Source organism: Stigmatopora argus, chromosome 5 (genome assembly GCF_051989625.1).
Source record: "Stigmatopora argus isolate UIUO_Sarg chromosome 5, RoL_Sarg_1.0, whole genome shotgun sequence".
NCBI lineage: Eukaryota > Metazoa > Chordata > Actinopteri > Syngnathiformes > Syngnathidae > Stigmatopora > Stigmatopora argus.
This window is the reverse complement of record NC_135391.1, coordinates 21,012,501-21,033,068: the sequence shown is the minus strand read 5'-3', so window position 1 is coordinate 21,033,068 and position 20,568 is coordinate 21,012,501. Positions and strand designations below refer to the sequence as shown.

The 20,568-nt window shown below is 44.6% G+C and overlaps 1 protein-coding gene across 11 annotated transcripts in view; it reads left to right on the top strand.

The window, feature by feature from the left end:
* The window catches only part of c5 (complement component 5), a 182,521-nt gene that overhangs the window by 78,481 nt on the left and 83,472 nt on the right, over positions 1-20,568 (top strand). For all 11 annotated transcript variants that reach the window (XR_013300197.1, XM_077599914.1, XM_077599921.1 and 8 more), the window contains 3 exons: positions 9,750-9,938; positions 15,836-16,039; positions 16,107-16,319. Coding sequence is in view for 10 of the 11 variants with exons in the window: in XM_077599914.1 (XP_077456040.1) it covers positions 9,750-9,938; positions 15,836-16,039; positions 16,107-16,319 (606 nt within the window). In the remaining variant the exon portion in view is untranslated. The remainder of the gene's footprint in view (positions 1-9,749; positions 9,939-15,835; positions 16,040-16,106; positions 16,320-20,568) is intronic.

The following is a 20,568-nucleotide window of genomic DNA, read 5'->3' as shown; positions in this document are numbered from 1 at the left end:
CTGATCTTTCGGTTGACAACTCCCTCCCAGGTTGTCCAGCTGCGACACGGCCTCCATGTTATAGCGCTCTTCCCCCATTCTTGTCACCTCCGTCACTACCAGCTCCCTCCTGTCCTTACGGTTAGCCTTCGACCAGAATTGTGGTGCTTCTCCCCATCCTAGCCCTGATCTTCCTGCCTGGACTCTGCCCATGATCTCCTGATGCTGCAGCCTCATGTTGGCTTGGTCAACTCGGCCTGGGCGTTCCACCCCCGGCCAGTGGGGACCTTGATGTTGGCGTTCCTTACTGACTGATCAGTGGACTCTCTTAGCTCGAGAACCAGCCTAGACTTCTCTTGCCTGTAGACCAGACTAATAGACTGCAGTGGCAGTCGCAGTGCATTCCTTCCAAAGAGGCCTGTTTCGGAATGGCAGCGTGGTTGACCCAGGCACTTTCTGATGAATGAATTGGCTTTTCCATCCATCTTTCTCACAGTGGATGAGGAGATCTTGCTCTATTTTAAGGGCCACAATACCCTTCTGTAGAGCATGAACTGGTAGCACCAGACCTTGAACTTTCCGGGGAGTTGGCTCTGGTCAATCTTTGACAGACCATCAGTAAGTTGTCTCATGATGGCCCTCTCCATCTGTTTATCAGACAGCTCTGTGGTGTAATATAAAAACATCCTTGCTTTCTTTGAGCGCTTGAACTCTTTCAGCATGAAAATCCGGCATAGTTTTTGGCTTTGGGCTTCTTCTTTCGGTGCTGCAGTATTTGCATTTTTTGCATTACCTGAGATAAAATGATATAGACCTGATGGCACCACATCTGACCACTGGTCATTAAGCTGCCCATGTTATTTTGTTTTTTTATCTTAGCATCATCTTCCCCTGTGGTTTTCATCGTGTCGCAACTTCATTTAATGTTTTTCTTGTACAACTCTGCTTCCTTTTTAAACAACGGTAAAATTGCCAATTTTTTGTCTCTTTTTTTCTGTCTTTTGTCACTCTTATCTTTTGGTTTGTAGTCACAAGATTACGTCAAACGTTCCACTTGCAGGCCCGCAGGGGTTTAAAGTCTTTGTGCGCTTGGCCCATTCCCGACAAAAATCTTCAATTTCATCTTTCTTCGTTAGGTATTTGACTCCCCAAATCATCGTTTTTCTGTGTCAATGGATTCAAATCAGACTATAATGTAGATTGTCTGTTTATATCAATCTGGATAGTGGACTGTTAAGACAAAATGCATTCAATTCAATCACTTTGGTCAATAACGGTTATGTATTTACAGGGTTAATTCAGCTTTCCCTCAAGCCGGCCATACAATAAATAAAAATGCACCCTTCTCTCCTCTACCTAACACTGTGAAGAGAGGGGAGCTTCGCCACGCCCCCTGATAAGTTCTCTTTACTGGTCTACCTGGCAGGCAGTTTACCCTCGGAATGGAGCAAGCTCACACCGCCTGCAAAGATTTTAACACTGCTCCACGTGATTTACAGCACGCACACGGAAAACAACACCACACTTAATTCAGCTTTGCTTAACAACTCCGCACCAGAACATCAACCACAAATGCTTTAGCTCTCATTCTACTATTTCTTGGTATTAACTAGCTCAATTTTGTGTTATTACTACGTTTTCCCACAAGGACTTCTAACAATATTTTTTTTCACACTTTTACTTTGCACACGGTCCTAAACATCACATGTGCTTTTTCCTGCACTTTTCGTTATATTGAATGCCCTAATTATTCTTTGCCTGTCGACTGGCGACGAGGAGCCGAAAAAAGGAAGAGAGTCAGACAGAAAGGGGAGAGCAAGCTCGCGCACACACACTTTCAATCTCCCCGACGTACACGCGCAGCCCTTATCCACGTACGGTAATCTAAATTATAATGTACAATTAATACCCCATCCTTAATTGGTTTGTTCTCATAGCAACTGTTTTGACTGATGTCTCAAACGCAAGTGGCTTGAATGCTCATACGCGGGTCCAACCGAATATTAAATAGAAATATTCACTCGAAACCACGGTGTATTTTACGCGCAACCGGGATTGACAGTACTTTTTGTCCTGACGCGTATTTGGGGGGCGTGACTCTCAATTCTACCGACGCGCTAAACCTGAAATACTGTTCAAACAATTAACAATTAATTAATAATTAATTAACAATTAATTAATAGTAGCTGGCCTCATGTGACCATTTAACGCTTTTGCACTAGCCTCCGAACTGAAGGCAATCGGGTTTTCCCACGAGACAAGAATCTTGTGGTTACGGCCGTAAGGGTCAAACTGCCCTCTTACCTTTTTCTTTTTTTCCCAATGAAATTCCAATCAGCTGTTCATCAGCATGCACGAGTCTTTTTTTATAAAACACCCGGAGAACGTATTTCGGCCTCCGGGCGAGTGAGCTTCTTGCCTCCTATTCCTTCAACACAGGTCCTATAAGTCTGGCAAGTTACAACTACAGTTATAATAATTAGAGCTACATCGCTTATGCAGCTACACACACATACACCGTATGGCCAATCAAATGGTAAGAAATCTTACCTTTTATAACGGCCGTTAGATTAACGATGCGGTGTGCGTTGAGCATACAGCATTCAGTGTCTTTCTCCCATCGACTCCCAGTGGTGACAACGCCAAATATAGAAGAATGAAAAGCACACTTGATGGTCTTTCTACTTCAAGAGCAAGAATCCAATCTTTATTAAGCGCGCTCCGTCTTATATAGACAGATAAAAACAGGAAATATATGCAATCCATCGTCACTGTTTTGGTGAAAACACACCGCTTTCTTTGGCTAACTTGATATTGTCACGTACGCAGGATATCTGGAGATTCTCAAGGGCCCTCATAAGAAAGTTATACAATAAGTTATTCAACGAGTTATACAACGAGTTCACGTTAGGTCATTAGCCATAATTACAATGTTTCTTAGACAGAAATCATTCTGGGACTTACCTACCGCTGGTTTGGCTTGAGGAGTTGAGAGCTTGGCTAACAGGTGTCTAGGTCCATATGAAACATCTTGGGACTTACCCACCGCTGGTTTAGCTTGAAGAGTTGAAGGTCTGGCTAACGGACGCATAGGTCCGCATAAATCCCATGGAGACTCATCCATTGCTGTTACATCGTGAAGAGGTTTAAGTCCGACAAAGGGACGAGTGGCTCATCTAACGGACTAGTAGAGAAGTGTAAAATTGCTAACGGTGTAAGTTTGGCTAATTAAGCTGATGGTGTTTGATAGATCTGAAAATACAACTTCAGGAACAGGTTAAGAAAGAGCGAGATCAATTTAAAGGAAATAGGTTTATTACCGGACTGCTGAAATGGGGAGAGCTCAAACAGCGTGATCGCTCACAGTCTGTTGTCCTTGCAGCTCTCACTGAATGACCAGTGAGTGAGTCTTATATACAGGCAAAACTGACAGTTGTCAGCAGGACTTTGAACAGATACGTTTCAGTCATTTGCAGGGCAAAAAGTAATTGATCAGTGTCGGACAGTTGAGTGTTTGTGCTGACATGTCAGCCATTCACAATTTGTATGAGAACGATGCTTTTATACTCACAAAAACTGATATAATCTTACAGTGTTGCTAACAGTGTGGGTTCATCTAATCCGGCTAATGGTGTAGCCTCCATTAGCTTTATGAGTTTAGTTAATCGTCCCTCTCTTCAACCTCACTTTCGCTTCCTATTCCGACGCCTACGTCTTCGCTGTTCAGATCCGACAACAACCCACGGTGGTCCTGGCGATCTGGCTATCTCATTCGGTATATTGTGTCCACAATGGAAGTCATTATAAACCATAGCTACGTGCTGCAGACCGTTGTTTAATACCGTAATTACTCGAATATAACACGCAGGTTTTTGCTATATAATTAATTCCAATAGTTGGGGGTGCGTGTTATAATCAAGAACTAAAATAAATTACAAATTTTCGATCGAAAAAAGCATTGTCAAACTCACTTTGACGCACGGATTTTACGTCATCTCGTACAGCTGACGCACGGATTTTACGTCATCTCCTAAAGCCGACGCATGGATTTTACGTCATCTCGTAAACCCGATCGAAAATCGGAAAGCCGAGACCACCACTGCCCCCCTCTAGCCTCGTACTCGTCTCAGTTCACCCTCTCTCAGTTCAGTGTTATAATCAATAACTAAAATAAATTATAAATTTTCGATCGAAAAAAGCATTGTCAAACTCACTTTGACGCACGGATTTTACGTCATCTCGTAAAGCCAATCGGAAATCGGAAAGCCGTGACCACCACTGCCCGCCTCTAGCCTCGTCCTCGTCTCAGTTCACCCTCTCTCAATTCAATTTTGGACACTGTACGAGCAACATGGCATCAAAACGAGCAAGTTATACCGCAGCGTTCAAAAGAAAAGTCATCCAAGTGGCAGAGGAATTGGGCAACAGAGAAGCTGGAAGAAAATTCGACCTTAGTGAAGCTAACATCCGTGGTTGGAGGAAGAAGAAAGACTCATTATTGAAAGAAAAGGCAACGGCAAAAGCATCAGGACGTGGAAGAAAAGCAATGTACCCAGATTTGGAGAAAGAACTTATTAAAACGATTGCTGAGAGGAGAGCTGCAGGGTGCTCCATTAACACAGTCGAGCTGCGTATCCTCGCCCTGAAAATCATAAAAAAAAACAACAAGGATTCCGGCTTCAAATCGTCTGCATGTTGGTGCTATAAGTTTATGCAACGGCACGACCTATCTATAAGAAAAAGAACGTCAATTGCCCAAAGGATGCCGGAGGACTATGAACATAAACTGATGGAGTATCAGCGGTTCATAATCAAGATGAGGAAGAAGCACCACTATGCAGTTCGGAACATAGGAAACGCTGATCAAACCCCACTGACTTTTGATCTGCCGAGCTCACTGACTGTGGATTTTAAGGGTGTAAAGTCAGTCACCATCAAGAGTACAGGAAATGAAAAATCTCGCTTCACTGTGATGCTTGGTGCATACGGGGATGGCTCCAAGATGAAACCATATGTCATCTTCAAGCGCAAGACCCTTCCGAAGGATGTTGTGTGGCCATCTGGTGTCATCGTCCGCTGCCAGGAGAAGGGTTGGATGGATGAACATCTCACCAAGGACTGGATAAGAACAGTATGGAGTGCAAGACCTTCAACACAAAGACAACTGTTAGTTCTTGATGCATTCAGGTGTCACCGCATGCAGTGTGTGAAGGACATCTTAAAAGAAGCCAGAACAGATGTAGCCATAATTCCTGGAGGTATGACCAGCCAACTCCAGGTCATGGACGTCTCGTGCAACCGTCCCTTCAAGCAACAGATGAAGCAGAGATGGGCGGAATGGATGGCTTCAGGGGAGAAAACATGTACAGCAAGTGGCAACACCAGAAAGGCATCACTGCAGCTAATCACACAGTGGATCAAGAAGAGTTGGGACGCAGTGGAGCCTGCCATCATCACCAGAGGCTTCAAGAAGTGTTGCCTCACCAACAAGCTGGATGGTACTGAGGATGATGTGTTGTGGAAGGAAGAGGAAGTGGATGAAGGAAGCGTGGGCGTTGATAGGATTCTCAACGAAGAGATGTATGAGGAGACGGATCAGAGGACGGACAAAGAGAGAGAGGAATATCTGCAGAGACTATTTAAAGATTCTGATGTGGACTCATTTGAAGGATTCTAAAAAATAAATTTGTACTCTTGATGAACAGTTGTAGTTTAAACACGTGATAGTCTTTTCCATTGTGCATATGTTCAAATCATTTATTTATTCAAGTTGTATGTTCCTTTTCTTGTTTGAGAATGACAATAGATATTTGAATTAAAACATGATATTGTCAATTGAAATGTAGTCAATGTTCAAGGAAGTCTGAAAGGTATTGCAACATAACATGTCTACATGATATGTTTGTCCACTCTGTGTATCATCTATTGCCCTAAAATTCAAACGCATAACTCCCAACTGCACGACACTCGACACGCTCGTACCTGAAGATTTCTCTATCCGGTTTTGAACAAAACAATCGTGAAACGAAGAAAAAAAGGTAAGATTTCTGATTTTCGTCAGCGGGAAATTTTAGGTGCACACTATATTCGAGTACTGCGTTTTTCCAGATTTTTTTGGCCCAAAATGACCTGCGTGTTATTTTCGAGTGCGCATTATATTCGAGTAATTACGGTAATTCCAAGTGGCTGTATTTGATGTCAAATTTGATGTTAAAGTCCGGTATTGATGAACAACTTGCAAAAAGACACATGAAATTTTTGAAACGAGTGAAGAAGTAGGGACAGTTTGTCTTTGCATGCGTTGGCGCCGTGATCGGACGTTTGGTCGCCGGACTTTTGGTCGCCGGACGTTTGGTCGCCGGACGTTTGGTCGCGGACGTTTGGTCGCGGACGTTTGGTCGCGGACGTTTGGTCGCGGACGTTTGGTCGCGGACGTTTGGTCGCGGACGTTTGGTTGCGGACGTTTGGTCGCCCGGACCCAAACAACCGGCGACCAAACGTCCGGCGACCAAAAGTCCGGCGACCAAAAGTCCGGCGACAAAACAAGGTAAAACAACACGGTCTATGCATCAATCAAAGCCAACAATGGCCCTGAGCAGTTTCACTGAACGCACGTGTGAGTGTATAAGAATTTGTATGTACATGAGTTGTCCCCTTAGGAAGGGACGTCAGTCAGGGTCTTAACAAGTTCTCCAACAAAACACAATAAAAGTACGGGAAATTTTGAGCTTTTCTTTAGCCTAATAATTAATAGGGCATTAAGTATGACTAAATAATAATTCGCAGTTTGTATTTGGGCAGGGGTCTCAAACCGATTTCGCTGAGGGCCGCAGTGGGTCCTGGTCTTTGTTCCAACCGATACAGTGCCGACATTTTAACCAATCAGGTGTCTTCTAAAATAAACAGCACCTGACTTTAATTAACTGATTACACTTGCATAAGGTATCCTCTTGTTGAGTTGGAATGAAAACCTGCACCAACTGCGGCCCTTTGAGGACCGGTTTGACACCCCTGAATTAGGGAATTTGAGCAACAATTTTAAATGGTAATTATCAATAACCTTCCAGGCGACCAAACGTCCGGCGACCAAAAGTCCGGCGACCAAAAGAGTACCCGTTGGCGCCGCCATCTTGTCTCTCCCAGTAGGAGAGTTTATTTCTCTGATTGGTCTACTGTTCATTAAGTTCATGGCCATTGTCAGCCAGATGGTGTAGATTTGGCTTACTTCATCTGCCGTGAGCAGATAAGATGAATAGACGCTACGCTCTCCACTATGAAGCAGGTTTGTTCTCTTTTTGCTGTATTTATGCACATTTAACCCCTGGTATGTGTCAGTGATCTGGTTCTCCTTGCTTCCATAAGCAGTCTCAGTCACTTGTTCAGTCACTCTCTATCTAACGCGCTCACATATTGTTACGGATGTAATTGACGATGATAGCGCTGCAAAACATCACAATGTGTCATGTCACCTCGGGTGCGTGTCAAGGAACAGAACCCAGAATGAGAGACAGAAAAAATGTGGGGAAAGTGCTGGTGCACAACTCAGGGTTTTATTGAAAAAATGCTGAATACAAAAGTAACAAATAAAAAAGGGAAGACGCACACCAATGAAAAGGCAAAAACATGACTTACGTGGACGGAAAAACACAAGGTACACAAGGTAATACTTCCATAAATGACATCACCAAACACTCCCCTTAAATACACAGACAATGGCTAATTATAAACACGTGCAGCTGGTTCACGAGAGTAAGGGAAACCAAGAGGGACAAAAGAGGTGAGATGCACACATCACCCAGACAGCACACACAAGAAAAACACACACACACACCTCTGTTGGGTCTGTAAAACAGCTTCAGAAGCAGGCACAGAAAGAGTGAGACCAATTTGAAGGAAATAAGTTTATTACCAGACTGCAGAATGGGGAGAGAGCTCGAACAGTGCGGAAGCACAGTCTGTTCCTCGCAACTCTCAGAACGAACAGTGGGTGAGTCTATATATGCAAAACACAGGCAGTTGTTGGCAGGACTTTGGACTGACACATTTAGACATCTGCAGGGCAAAGTTTGATTAATCAGTGTCAGACAGTTGAGTATTTGGGCTGACATGTCAAACATCTGCAGGGCCTCGAACATTCATGTTCTACCTACGTCGGTCCAGACCTCAAACATTCATGTTCTACCTACGTCGGTCCACACCTCGAACATTTATGTTCTACCTATGTCGGTCCGGACCTCGAATATTCATGTTCTACCTACGTCGGTCCAGACCTCGAACATTTATGTTCTACCTACATCGGTCCAGACCTCGAACATTCATGTTCTACCTACGTTGGCCCAGACCTCGAACATTCATGTTCTACCTACATTGGTCTAGACCTCGAACATTCACTACCGCAGTAATAATACTCATTCAAATTATCACACTTCACAGAGACAGAAATCAAAGGGTGAACTCACGATTTTCTCGTTCTGACCCTGCCCTGGTCCGGAGGGACCCATCACCGGATCACCGGGGCGGCGAGGGAACGGCTGTTGAGCTGAGCCTTTCAATGGAGGATTGGAGGATGCTGTCTACAGTCTTTTGCCTTTTGTCGCGCTCCGTCGCCGCTCCGGCTATTGTTGGCTTGTTGGGTCCCGGGTTTAGGCACCAGAGTTTGTTGGGTCTGTAAAACAGCTTCAGGAGCAGGCACAGAAAGAGTGGGACCAATTTGAAGGAAATACGTTTATTACCGGACTGCAGAATGGGGAGAGTGCTCGAACAGTGCGGAGGCAGTCTGTTCCTCGCAACTCTCAGAATGAACAGTGGGTGAGTCTATATGTATGTGAAACACACGCAGTTGTTGGCAGGACTTTGGACTGACACGTTTAGACATCTGCAGGGCAAAATTTGATTAATCAGTGTCAGACAGATGAGTATTTGGGCTGACATGTCAATTATCATCAGTGTCAGACAGTTGAGTATTTGGGCTGACACGTCAAACATCTGCAGGGCAAAGTTTGTATGACAACAATGCAGGCAAAGGCTCTATGACAACGATATTTTTATAACTCACACAAACTGATGCAATATGAACAAGCAATTGAAAAGCGACTTCAGCTTATCCTACAACCTCTACCAAAAAACCCCAACAAAATGTGACACAGTGCTATGAACGGCAAGCCGTTGAAAGGTGGATCCAACCTAAATCAGGCAAAGGGAATCAAAATCCACAAAAGTGTTTTCTAAACCAGGGGTGTCAATCCGGTCCTCAAAGGGCCACAGTGGGTGCAGGTTTTCATTCCAACTCAACAAGAGGATACCTTTTGCAAGTGTAATCAGTTCATTAAAGTCAGGTGCTACTTATTTTAGAAGACACCGTGATTGGTTAAAATGTCGGCACTGGATCGGTTGGAACAAAGACCAGGACCCACTGCGGCCCTCGGCGGAATCGGTTTGACACCCCTGTTCTAAACAAAGAGAGCATGCCAAAAAACACGAGTATCACAAGGTATAACAAAACGTAGCATGACCGAGTCGGTAAGCGAGAATCTGCTGATTTTGGCATTTGTTTTTTTAAACTGGGTGCACCAATTCTCCACAGGTGGCTTGCGCCGCCCCTTCGGCTTAATCAGTTGCTGTAAAGAGTTGCAAGCCAAAGAACATGACGCACAGTTGCAATGTATTGCATGTCTAATGTTGTGAATGGCACACAATGACCATTGCAAACTCATTGGAACATTCACCACTCACTTTTGAATCAACTGACCTTTACACTCACTCACTTGCAGGTAGTGGTTAAGGACCACCTGTTGCAGGGCGTGAACCAGGTTCCAGTGCAGATGACTGAGCAGCACGTGTACAGTGCTAGCGGCAAACTGGACATTAAACCATGTCCAGAACACGCTGTCACGAAATCAGAGGGCCTCGTCATCTTTGCCTGCAACACGCCCGCCACTGCAGTCAAGGCTTTGCTAACGGTAATGCCACGCATGCTTGCATGCTACTGTTTTCAATGCATTTTTTTAAACAAGGAAGGCACACAGACTAAAATTGCACTATATATATATATATATATATGTATATATATACACATATATATATATATATATATATATATATATATATATATATATATATATATATATATATATATACATATATATATATATATATATATATATATATATATATATATATATATATATATATCATATACATATATATATCAGTGGCGGTCCGTGCATTTTCTGGTAGCGCCTTCAACGTATCAATCCAACCCTCAAAAACTATTTTTTGGCTATAAAACCTCTACTGCAGCTACAGCTGCGACACATAGAAAACAATCACTAAATCAATGCACAAAAATGGGGTAAAATCCTCTTCCTAGCAGCATTTCATGATTAAATACAAATACTGGAGCTTTTCAGACATTAAAACCAGGCCAGGGGGGTGATTTTCCCGGGAAAAGACAGCGATGAACGTCAATGGCGTACGGGCAAACATTGCCCGAAAATGGGGTAAAGTCCAACCGAAAACAGCATTTATTGATTAAATACAAATACTGGAGCCTTTTAGACATCAGAACTGGGCCCGGAGTATCATTTCCCCGGTATATAGACAGCGATGAACGTTGATACGTCCATATACGTCCATACGTGAAACGGCAAAAAAATGCACTAAAATGAGGTAAAATCCACTTCCTAGCAGCATTTATTGATTGAATACAAATACTGGAGATTTTCAGATATTACAACCAGGCCCACAATTGAAATATTATATAGGAATATAGCCATATTATACTCACCAAAAATCCTTTTTAACTGTACACAATATCCATCCTCCTTTATTTCTTCCTTCTTTTATATCGCCATCGAAGCTAATGATGAAAGTCGAGCCTGTCCTGTCATATTTCCGGCATAGTCCGTCTTGAAAATGGCTTTAAATCAACACAAGAATATATTTGCTTGTGCAGCTAAGTTAGTGCACTGAAAGTGGCGCACACACCCTTTTCCCGGCTGTAACAGGCTTGCTAGCTTCGGAGTTGAGCGCCCTTTCTTAATGATGTCAATTTTTTTCTGGAAAAGTCCGTCTGGAAAATAGCTTTGTGAGCAAATCTGCAACAAAATCCATTTGTTGTGCTCTGTCAGCCATTGTGGGTGGAGTTTGCGATCTCTGGCTGCCTCACTATGGCTTTGGCCCGCCTACTCTCTATAGCAAGCCAATAATAGTTGGTAAAAGCAATGACGTATCCCAGCCAGCAAAATGCCAATGCCTATGAAAAAGCTTTGTGGGGTTGCCAACTCGAAATCTGATTGGTTAAAAGCAACATTCTTGTTTAATGCAGCAGAGCCTGCAGAACTGATGATGAAGGTTTTGAGGCAGATTTCTGATCCTGGCAACAAATAATGGCTGAAATGTGATTGGTTAAATGCTTTAATATGAAAACACACATCTGGAAGCAGTGCAACCAGGGGGAAAAGCAATGAAAGGAAGCTACCAGACCATTTGGAATAATAAGTATTGATGGACAAAATATTATATGATTCAGATATTTCTTAGGCCAGCAGAGAAGGCCTTGAAGGCCCTGACGGCCCGCCACTGATATATATATATATATATATATATATATATATATATATATATATATATCAAAAAAAAAAAGTAAACAAAGACCCCCCCAAAAAAGTTCCAGGTTATTTATGTACACGTTCTTTACACTCATTGCTTCGCATTTGGGAAAAGTAAACAATAAGAGGGGTTTTTGGGGGGGTCCTCCACGGCCCTTTAGTTCAGTAACAGCAAAAAAAAATCAGTGCAAGTTTGTAGGCAGACAAAAAAATAAAACCTACATAAGACTTGATAGCTTTTTGATAAAAACACATGGAATTAACTTTCCTGTCCTAAAATCCATAATAAATACGACAGCTACGGCTATACACTACACATATATATATATATATATATATATATATATATATATATATATATATATATATATATCAGTGGCGGGCGGTGCATTTTCTGGTAGCGCCTTCAACGTATCAATCCAACCCTCAAAAACTATTTTGTGGCTATAAAACCTCTACTGCAGCTACAGCTGCGACACATAAAAAATAATCAATAAATTAATGCACAAAAATGGGGTAAAATCCACTTCCTAGCAGCATTCCATGATTAAATACAAATACTGGAGCTTTTCAGACATTAAAACCAGTCCAGGGGGTTCAATTGTGGGCCTGGTTCTGATATCTGAAAAGCTCCAGTGTTTGTATTTAAGCTCCAGTGTTTGTATTTAATCACTAAATTCTCCTAGGATGTGGATTTTACCCCAGTTTATTTTTTGCCGTTTCGCCATTGTATTTGTATTCAATCAATAAATGCTGCTAGGAAGTGGATTTTACCGAATTTTAGTGCATTTTTTGTCATTTCACGTATGGACCTATCGACGTTCATCGCTGTCTTTGTACTGGGGAAATGATACTCCGGGCCCGGTTCTGATGTTTAAAAAGCTCCAGTATTTGTATTTATTCAATAAATGCTGTTTTCGTCTGGATTTCACCCCATTTTCGGGCAATGTTTGCCCGTACGCCATTGACGCTCATTGCTGTCTTTTCCCGGGAAATTGACCCCCCCCCCCAACCCCCCCCCCCCCCCCCCCCCCCCCCCCCCCCCCCCCCCCCCCCCCCCCTCACCCCCCCCCCCAACCCCCCCCCCCCCCCCCCCCCCCCCCCCCCCGGCCTTGTTTTAACGTCTGAAAAGTTCCAGTATTTGTATTTAATCATGAACTGCTGCTAGGAAGTCGATTTTACCCCATTTTTGTGCATTGATTTATTGATTATTTTTTATGTGTCGCAGCTCTAGCTGCAGTAGAGGTACCCCTGCCCCCCCTGTCCACCATCTATAAATCCCAGTGGCTAGGAAGGGCAAAGAGCATTATAAAAGACAATACACATCCCGGCTTCCACCACTTCAACCTGCTGCCCTCTGGCAGATACTTTAAGACTATAACAGTCAAAACAAACAGACTCAAAGACAGTTTCTTCTCAAGAGCCGTCATCTTACTCAACTGGAGTTCTGCACCTAGGAGTACCTAATCAAGACTAATATCCTATCTTGTACTTGCTCTAAAACTCTCTCTCTCTCTCTCTCTCTCTCTCTCTCTCTCTCTCTCCCTCTCTCTCTCTCTCTCTCTCTCTCTATATATATATATATATATATATATATCAGGGCTGCCAACTACCCCCGAATTTCAGGAGTTTCTCCAAAAATGCAACGCAACCTCCGGGACTCTGGACAACCAAACATTTTCAAACATTTTCCCTTACATTTGTTAAGCAACCATTTCGTAAAAGTGCCAAATTTCCAAATGAAATCCTTCGAAATTCACACCATCACTAAGGCTTCCGCCATCTTGATTCAACTGCACTGTAAACCGGAAGAATTCGGTAACACAATTGCATTGTGAATCATCCGAGTTATAAGTTCTGACATGTGCAACCTCAGCGTGGCAATCGATTCCGAATCGATTGCATGGGTAGCTTCTATCGCTTTCACATTCTTGTTTTCATTTTTTTTCAGAAGGGAAGTATAATCAAGGGTGACTAAACCACCAGTCTTTTGTTTTGAAACAACCCTGAATCGGTGGCCAGCCGATTGCAGGGCACAAGGAGACGGACAACCATGCACACTCACACCCATACCTAAGGGCTATTTAGAGTATCCAATCAGCCTACAATGAATGTCTTTGGAATGTGGGAGGAAACTGGAGTAACCGGAGGATACCCACGCAAGCCCGGGGAGAACATGCAAACTCCACACAGATGGACATGACCTGGACTTGAACCCCGGACCTCAGAGCTGTGAGGCCGACATGCTAACCACTTGCTACACCGGGCCGCCCACACTAAACTTAATTCTAATTTTCTTTTCAATTTTGATACCTTTCTTCTCCCGGGTTGGCTCTATTTGCCCCACCTCCTCCCTGACTTTGAGCTGCAGTTTTTAAAAGGAACCAATTACCTTCAAAATATTCCAAAAATTATGCACACAAATGTCCTCACAATAGGATAACGGACGACCACTTACCAACTTGCCCGGGAAGTAGTACTCCTCTCGTATTGCAGAGCAATCTTCGCCATTCTGCACTGACTAACGGGGAAAAAACACTGAAAAAATGCAACGCTCCGCCCAGTGCTTGTAGAGACATTTACACGAGGGAGTTGCGACGGTAAAGTCAGTGCCCATGTTGTTCTCAAAAGCAGCCTCTGGGGTTGGTCACATCTGGCTGTATGCCCGTATGTCAAAATTTGTCTCGTATCTCAAGGTAAATATTTGTTCGAAATTTTCACACCTATTGGGCACAAATTTTCTCTAAAATGGTCGATGCGCCCAATCGGTCGGTGCGTTTTGTCTGTGCACTAAACTCAATTTTTGTATGGCCCTGACCGCTTGATTGACTGGTTTTATGACTTGCCGGCACTCTACTTATTGCGATCAACCCAGCGGACGTTCACCCTAAATATAGCCTCCCAGCGCATTCCAAGCATTACGGTAAATCCATTCAAAACATCCCAGGGGAGTGGCAATGCATTTGATTTCCGTGTGCTTGCAGCGCTTTTAACCCTCAAAAAGACCCTCAATACTTAAAGAAACAGCATATCAGAGCTATACAGAGGAAATGCCTGGCGTGAATGACAACACAATGCGGGAGTGAACGATTGAAAAATGCACTGAAGCCATGCATCGAAGACAATTTAAAAGCTTTGCTAACAGATTGCCAACAGATTGCTAATGGATTGCTAACGGATGGCAAACATTGTAGTTCGGTCAGGCAGCGTCGCACAAGTTATGTGACACTTAGGAATGTATTTTTGATGCCGATATAACAGCGGGGAGAATCATAGGCTTGGGAGTGATGCATGTTGCGAGTTACAATGGATTGTGGATGACTGGGCTCAAGTGTCGGCCAGCACACTTCGATCTTTCGCACAAAGCTGGAATCAAGTTCCCGGAAGCTCTGATTGACAGTGGAGCCTAGCATGTTAAACGGCGAACTCTTTACATCAGAGTGTACCTTTGACCTCATAAAAGCATTATCAAACTTAGTTTTGCTCCTGCTGTCTTTAAAAAAATTGCCAGTGCCAAGCCTAACATACGCTAGCAGCTAGCATAACATACGCTAGCGGATAGCAAAACATACAGTAGCGGATAGCATAACATAGGTACGCTAACGAATAGCATAACATATGCTAGCCTAGTGTCATGCCTTATCGGACAAGGTGTCCAATGTATTGACAAAAAAATGAAAATATACCCGCAAATGAGATGCACCCTATCACACGGTGCATTTTATGGTGTGAAAATATGGTATATCTATACACAAGTAAAATATATACTATATATATATATATATATATATATATATATATATATATATATATATAGTCTGTTAGTTTTGACTCTTATAGTCTTATAGCACCTGCCAGAGGGCGGCAGGTTGAAGCGATGGAACCTGGGATGTGTATTGTCTTTTATGATCCTCTATGCCCTTCCTAGCCACTGGGATTTGTAGATGGTGGACAGGGGAAGTAGGGGGCGATGATCTTTTTAGCTGTGTTGATCACTCTCTGCAGTCTTTTCCTGTCTGCTTCTGTTAAGCTTGAGTGCCACACTGACACAGCGTAGGTCAGCATGCCCTCAATGGCTGACCAGTATAAGGTGGATCTGGTTCCACTGTTGTGTGCTTCACTTACAAGTTTAATTTAAAAATAAATGAATAAGGGCAATCTTTTCCATATGGGTGGGCAGTGATCAATAATTGCTGTTGTTAATGTCCTCTTGACCTGGTGTTTTTGTTTCAAACTTGACATTACAGATTGAGACAGCAGACTCATCCCTCCCGGCTGAGAGCCAAGCTCGTCTTGCTCTCACAGCAGTGGCGTACCATTCTCCGAACCGTTACTACATTTACATTGATCTCCCAATGTCCCATCAACCACTCAATGTGGGCCACTTCGCACACATCAAGGTGTACTCGTTAACTCCGGGCTTTGTGCCCATCGATGCGCTCAGCTTTATGGTTAGAACAGGTTTTGACAGCTGTTGTTTAAGACCCCCCTGTCCCAAGCAAATATTGTGTGTATCAGGTGCTGTCTAAAGGCAAGGTGGTCCACTTCGGCAGCCGCAAGTTTGTTGCTAGTAACGATACCAAGCAAACACTAAGCTTCCAGGTGACGGAAACCATGGTGCCATCCGTGCGGCTGCTTGTTTACTACATCCTGTATGGCAAGGGCACAGCTGAGTTGGTGGCTGACTCCGTGTGGCTGAAAGTAAACGGCGTGTGCATCAACGGACTGCAGGTGGAAAACCACTCACACACTAAGTGAAGATTTGAATTTTCAGTTTGTATGTTTCTGTTCAATAAATGGTGGGCGTTATGATTGTTTATCTATCTATCCATCTATCTCCCTCTCTCTCTCTCTCTATATATATATATATATATACACGTATATATATATATATATATATACACGTATATATATATATATATATATATATATATATATATATATATATATATATATATATATATATATTGGGGATGCGGGAGCACGGAGAGGGACAGCAACAGGCTGAATAAGCTGGTCAGGAGGGCCAGCTCTGTTCTGGGCTGTCCTTTGGACTCTGTGGAGGAAGAAAGAGAGCGGAGAATGCTGACCAGGATGATGTCCATCATGGACAGCACCTCCCACCCCCTGCATGAGTCTGTGGAGTCCCTCCGAAGCTCCTTTAGCAATAGACTGCGGCACCCTCATTGCAGGAAGGAGCCCTTCCGCAGATCCTTCCTCCCATCAGCTGTCAGGCTCTTTAACCAAAAAATGGCTGAGTGTTAAGACTTACCGTATGCATGCATGTACATCTGTGTATGTATGTATATATATATATATATATATATATATATATATATATATATATATATATATATATATATTTATATATATATATATATATATATATATATATATATATACAGTGGCGCAAATAAGTATTTAGCAACCACCAAGTGTGCTAGTTATCCAACTTGAAAAGAGAGGCCTGTAAATGTCATCAGGCGTAAAGCTCAACCATGAGACACTGAATGTGGGAAAAAAAGAGAAAATCACATTGTTTGATTTTTAAAGAACTTATTTGGAAATCATGGTGGAAAATAAGTATTTGGTCAATACCAAAAGTTCATCTCAATACTTAGTTATGTACCCTTTGTTGGCAATAACGGAGGCCAAACATTTTCTGTAACTCTTCACAAGCTTTTCATACACTGTTGCTGGAATTTTGGCCCATTCCTCCATGCAGATCTCCTCTAGAGCAGTGATGTTTTGGGGCTGCCATTGGGCAACACGGACTTTCTACACCCTCCACAGATTTTCTTTGGGGTTGAGATGTGGAGACTGGCTGGGTCACTCCAGGACCTTGAAATGCTTCTTACGAAGCCACACTAAGCTTCTGGTAACCTTCTATAGAGCCACTGTGAAGACAATCCTGGCATACTGCATTACAGTGTGGTACGCTGGAAGCACGGCAGCAAACAGAAAAGCCATGCAGAGAGTGATCAACACCGCCCAGAAGATCATCGGCTGCTCTCAGCCTGCACTTTGCCATTGACATTGAAATTGCCAGCCCTCGCTACCTCAGCATTGTTAGGGACCCATACCACCCTGGTCACAATCTGTTTCAGCTGCTGCCCTCTGGCAGACGCTACAGGTCTCACAAAGCACGGACAAATAGACTCAGGGAGAGTTTTTCCTACAGCCATCAGGACTCTGAACTTGCATTAGCACGACACACAATCCCTTCTGTGCAATAACTTCGGGGTGTTTAATAACAATGTGCAATATCTTAGACTGTGCAATATTTTAGAATTTACCTTGCCCGGACGTGACTTTTTATATTTTTATATTACTTATTTATGTTTTTACTGGGAAAACGCACTTTGTGGAGTAGCACCAGCAATTTCGTTATGCGCAGCTGTGTATGATGACAATAAAAGCTTTTGATTTTGATTGACACACAAGGAAAACACGCACACATACCTACAAAACCCCAACAAAACGTGACAGTACCCCTCCTTACGGCACGAATCCTAGATGTCCCTAAATCCAAATCAAATATCAACAAAGGGAGGGTGGCAGGGGGCCCAGAGGAGGGCAAACGTGCCCCCAAAAGCGAAGGGGGGAGAATAAACAAAACAACAACCCCTGATTGTCCAAAACCCGAAAAGAAGAAACCCTTATGAATGAGGTCATCCCGGCTGGCTCGCGAAAGTGCAGCAAGCTGGCCCATCAGGGAGTCATCCAGGCTGGCCCGCAAAGAAACGGCGAGCTGGCCCCTAAGGGGGTCGTCCCGGCCGGCCCGCAAAGATGCGGCGAGCTGGCCTTTCAGGGGGTCGTCCCGGCCGGCCTGCCAGGAGGCGCCTGGGTGGCCTGTCGAGCAATCGTCCGAGTAGCTCCACTAGGCAGTAGCCAGGCGTCTCGCCCTGGACAGTTTCCGGAGAGGCGACAACACTGTTGCAGGTTGCCTCCCCTTAACGGTCCCCTGACCATCCTGTTGGCGCGCGGCAGCGAAGTGGCAAAGCGTCTCACTCAAAACCGTGGCGTCTTCAGAGGACGTCTCGACCAGGAAGTCTGAAGGGTGGTCGCCATCAGAGTTGCTGCCGAAGCCGTTGTAGAGAGAGTCTCTGCCCCCGGCCTGCAGGTCCTAAATGGCCTCCAAGTCACCACCGGGGAGCCTCTGCCCTCGGCCTCCAAGTCATCGCCATAAGGGCAACCGCAGAGAGATTTACCACTGCCGGCGCACCCTCAGAGAGAATCACCGTCGTAGGGGCCCCCGCAGAGAGAATCGTCACCGTCGGACGCACAAGAGCGGGGCGCTGAGACGGGCGCACAAAACCGGGATGCCGAGACGGGCGCAAAAAGGCAGGGTGCCGATGAGGGCATGCAGGAACGGGGTGCCAGAACGGACACGGAGCGCCGGTGAGGTCATGCAGGAACGGGGGGCCGTTCAGTGCATGCAGGAACGAGGCGCTGGTGATGGCAAGCAGGAACTGGGCGCCGGAACAGGGACACGGGGCGCCGAGGTGGCCATGCAGGAACGTGGCGCCAGAACAGGGAAACAGGGCGCCTGGGCGGCCATGCAGGAAGAAGGTGCCGGTGTGGGCATGCAAGGATGACTAGTAGAAACGGGTACCTGCGAGAGGCGGTCATCCTCATGCCACATCACGAAATGGCCACTGTCATATTACCACGCCGTGAAATGGCCGCCACCATCCCCACACTTCAAAAAGGCCGTCTTCATCCTGCCACGTTTCAAAATGGCTGACGTAATCCTGCCATGTTTGAAACTGACCATTGCTACGCCGCCGCGGAGCAGGCCGCTCCCATTGAGCCACCGGTGCGGCTCGGCCACCCTCGTCGGCGACATGGCGAGATGAAATTGGCCGGACAGCACGTCTACCCTGGTCTCGCAGACCCCCACGCAGAGGACTAGTGTAAATGGCTAAACACGAATCCCAGTAGTGGTTCGCCGACTCAGTCCTGGGAAACGTCCAGGAAAGTTGTCAGGGAAGCGCCTGGGAAAGTGGCCAGGCAGGCGTCCGGGAAGTGGCCTGGGAAGCGTCCGGGAAAGTGTCCAGGGAGAAGGGGTCTACATTTCAGGGGCTCATCCCATGAAAAATCACAAAGGTCTCTAGACAATTGAATCACTAGGTTCGTTTTGGTGGGACTAGTCTGTCATGATCACTTCGTGTGTGTGGTGAAATTGAACCCATTGATGAGAGGCAGGGAAAGAAGTAACGAAAGTGCTGGTGCACGATAGGGTTTTGATGACAAAAAATGGTGGTACAAAAGTGACAAATAAACGGGGACGAACACATGCTAACGAAGAGGCAAAACATGACTTACGAGGACAGAGAGACACAAGGTAAACAAGGTAAGACTCCCACGCCTGATGTCAGAAATCACTCACCTTAAATACACGTAACACGCGCCAATTATAAACACGCACAGCTGGGTTATGGGATTATGGGAAACCTGGAGGGACACAAGAGGTGAGACACACACATCGCCCAGAAAGCACACACACACCTTCATCCAAACCCCTAACAAAACGTGACATATGCACAGGATGTTCCTTTAGACTCACGGGCCTTACACAGCCCACGTGTACTGGATTTATTAGCTCTAATTTCACAATACCTTTATCCACTTTATCACCACCCAGAGGATTATTGTTCCTCTGTAAGACCGGCCTCTGGTATCCCCCAGTCCCTTTTCTTCGATCCCCTGCCGATGATCAGTACAGTGTCAACTGGAGGGACCCCAGTTCAGGAAAGTCATCCCTGTCTTGAGATGGTGGCTTTGCACGCCACATGCAGGAGTTGGGTGCTCTACCTCTTCCCATCGTCAGCCTCCTCGATGGATCCTCTTTGTTTAGACTCCGAGGAGTAAAGTTTATTAGCAAAAGGCAACTTTAGGAGTCCAGTTCGTTCTGGCCCCTCTTTATTCAAGTAAGATAGTAGTAATGATGCAAAATGATATGTTCACCAATAGGCAT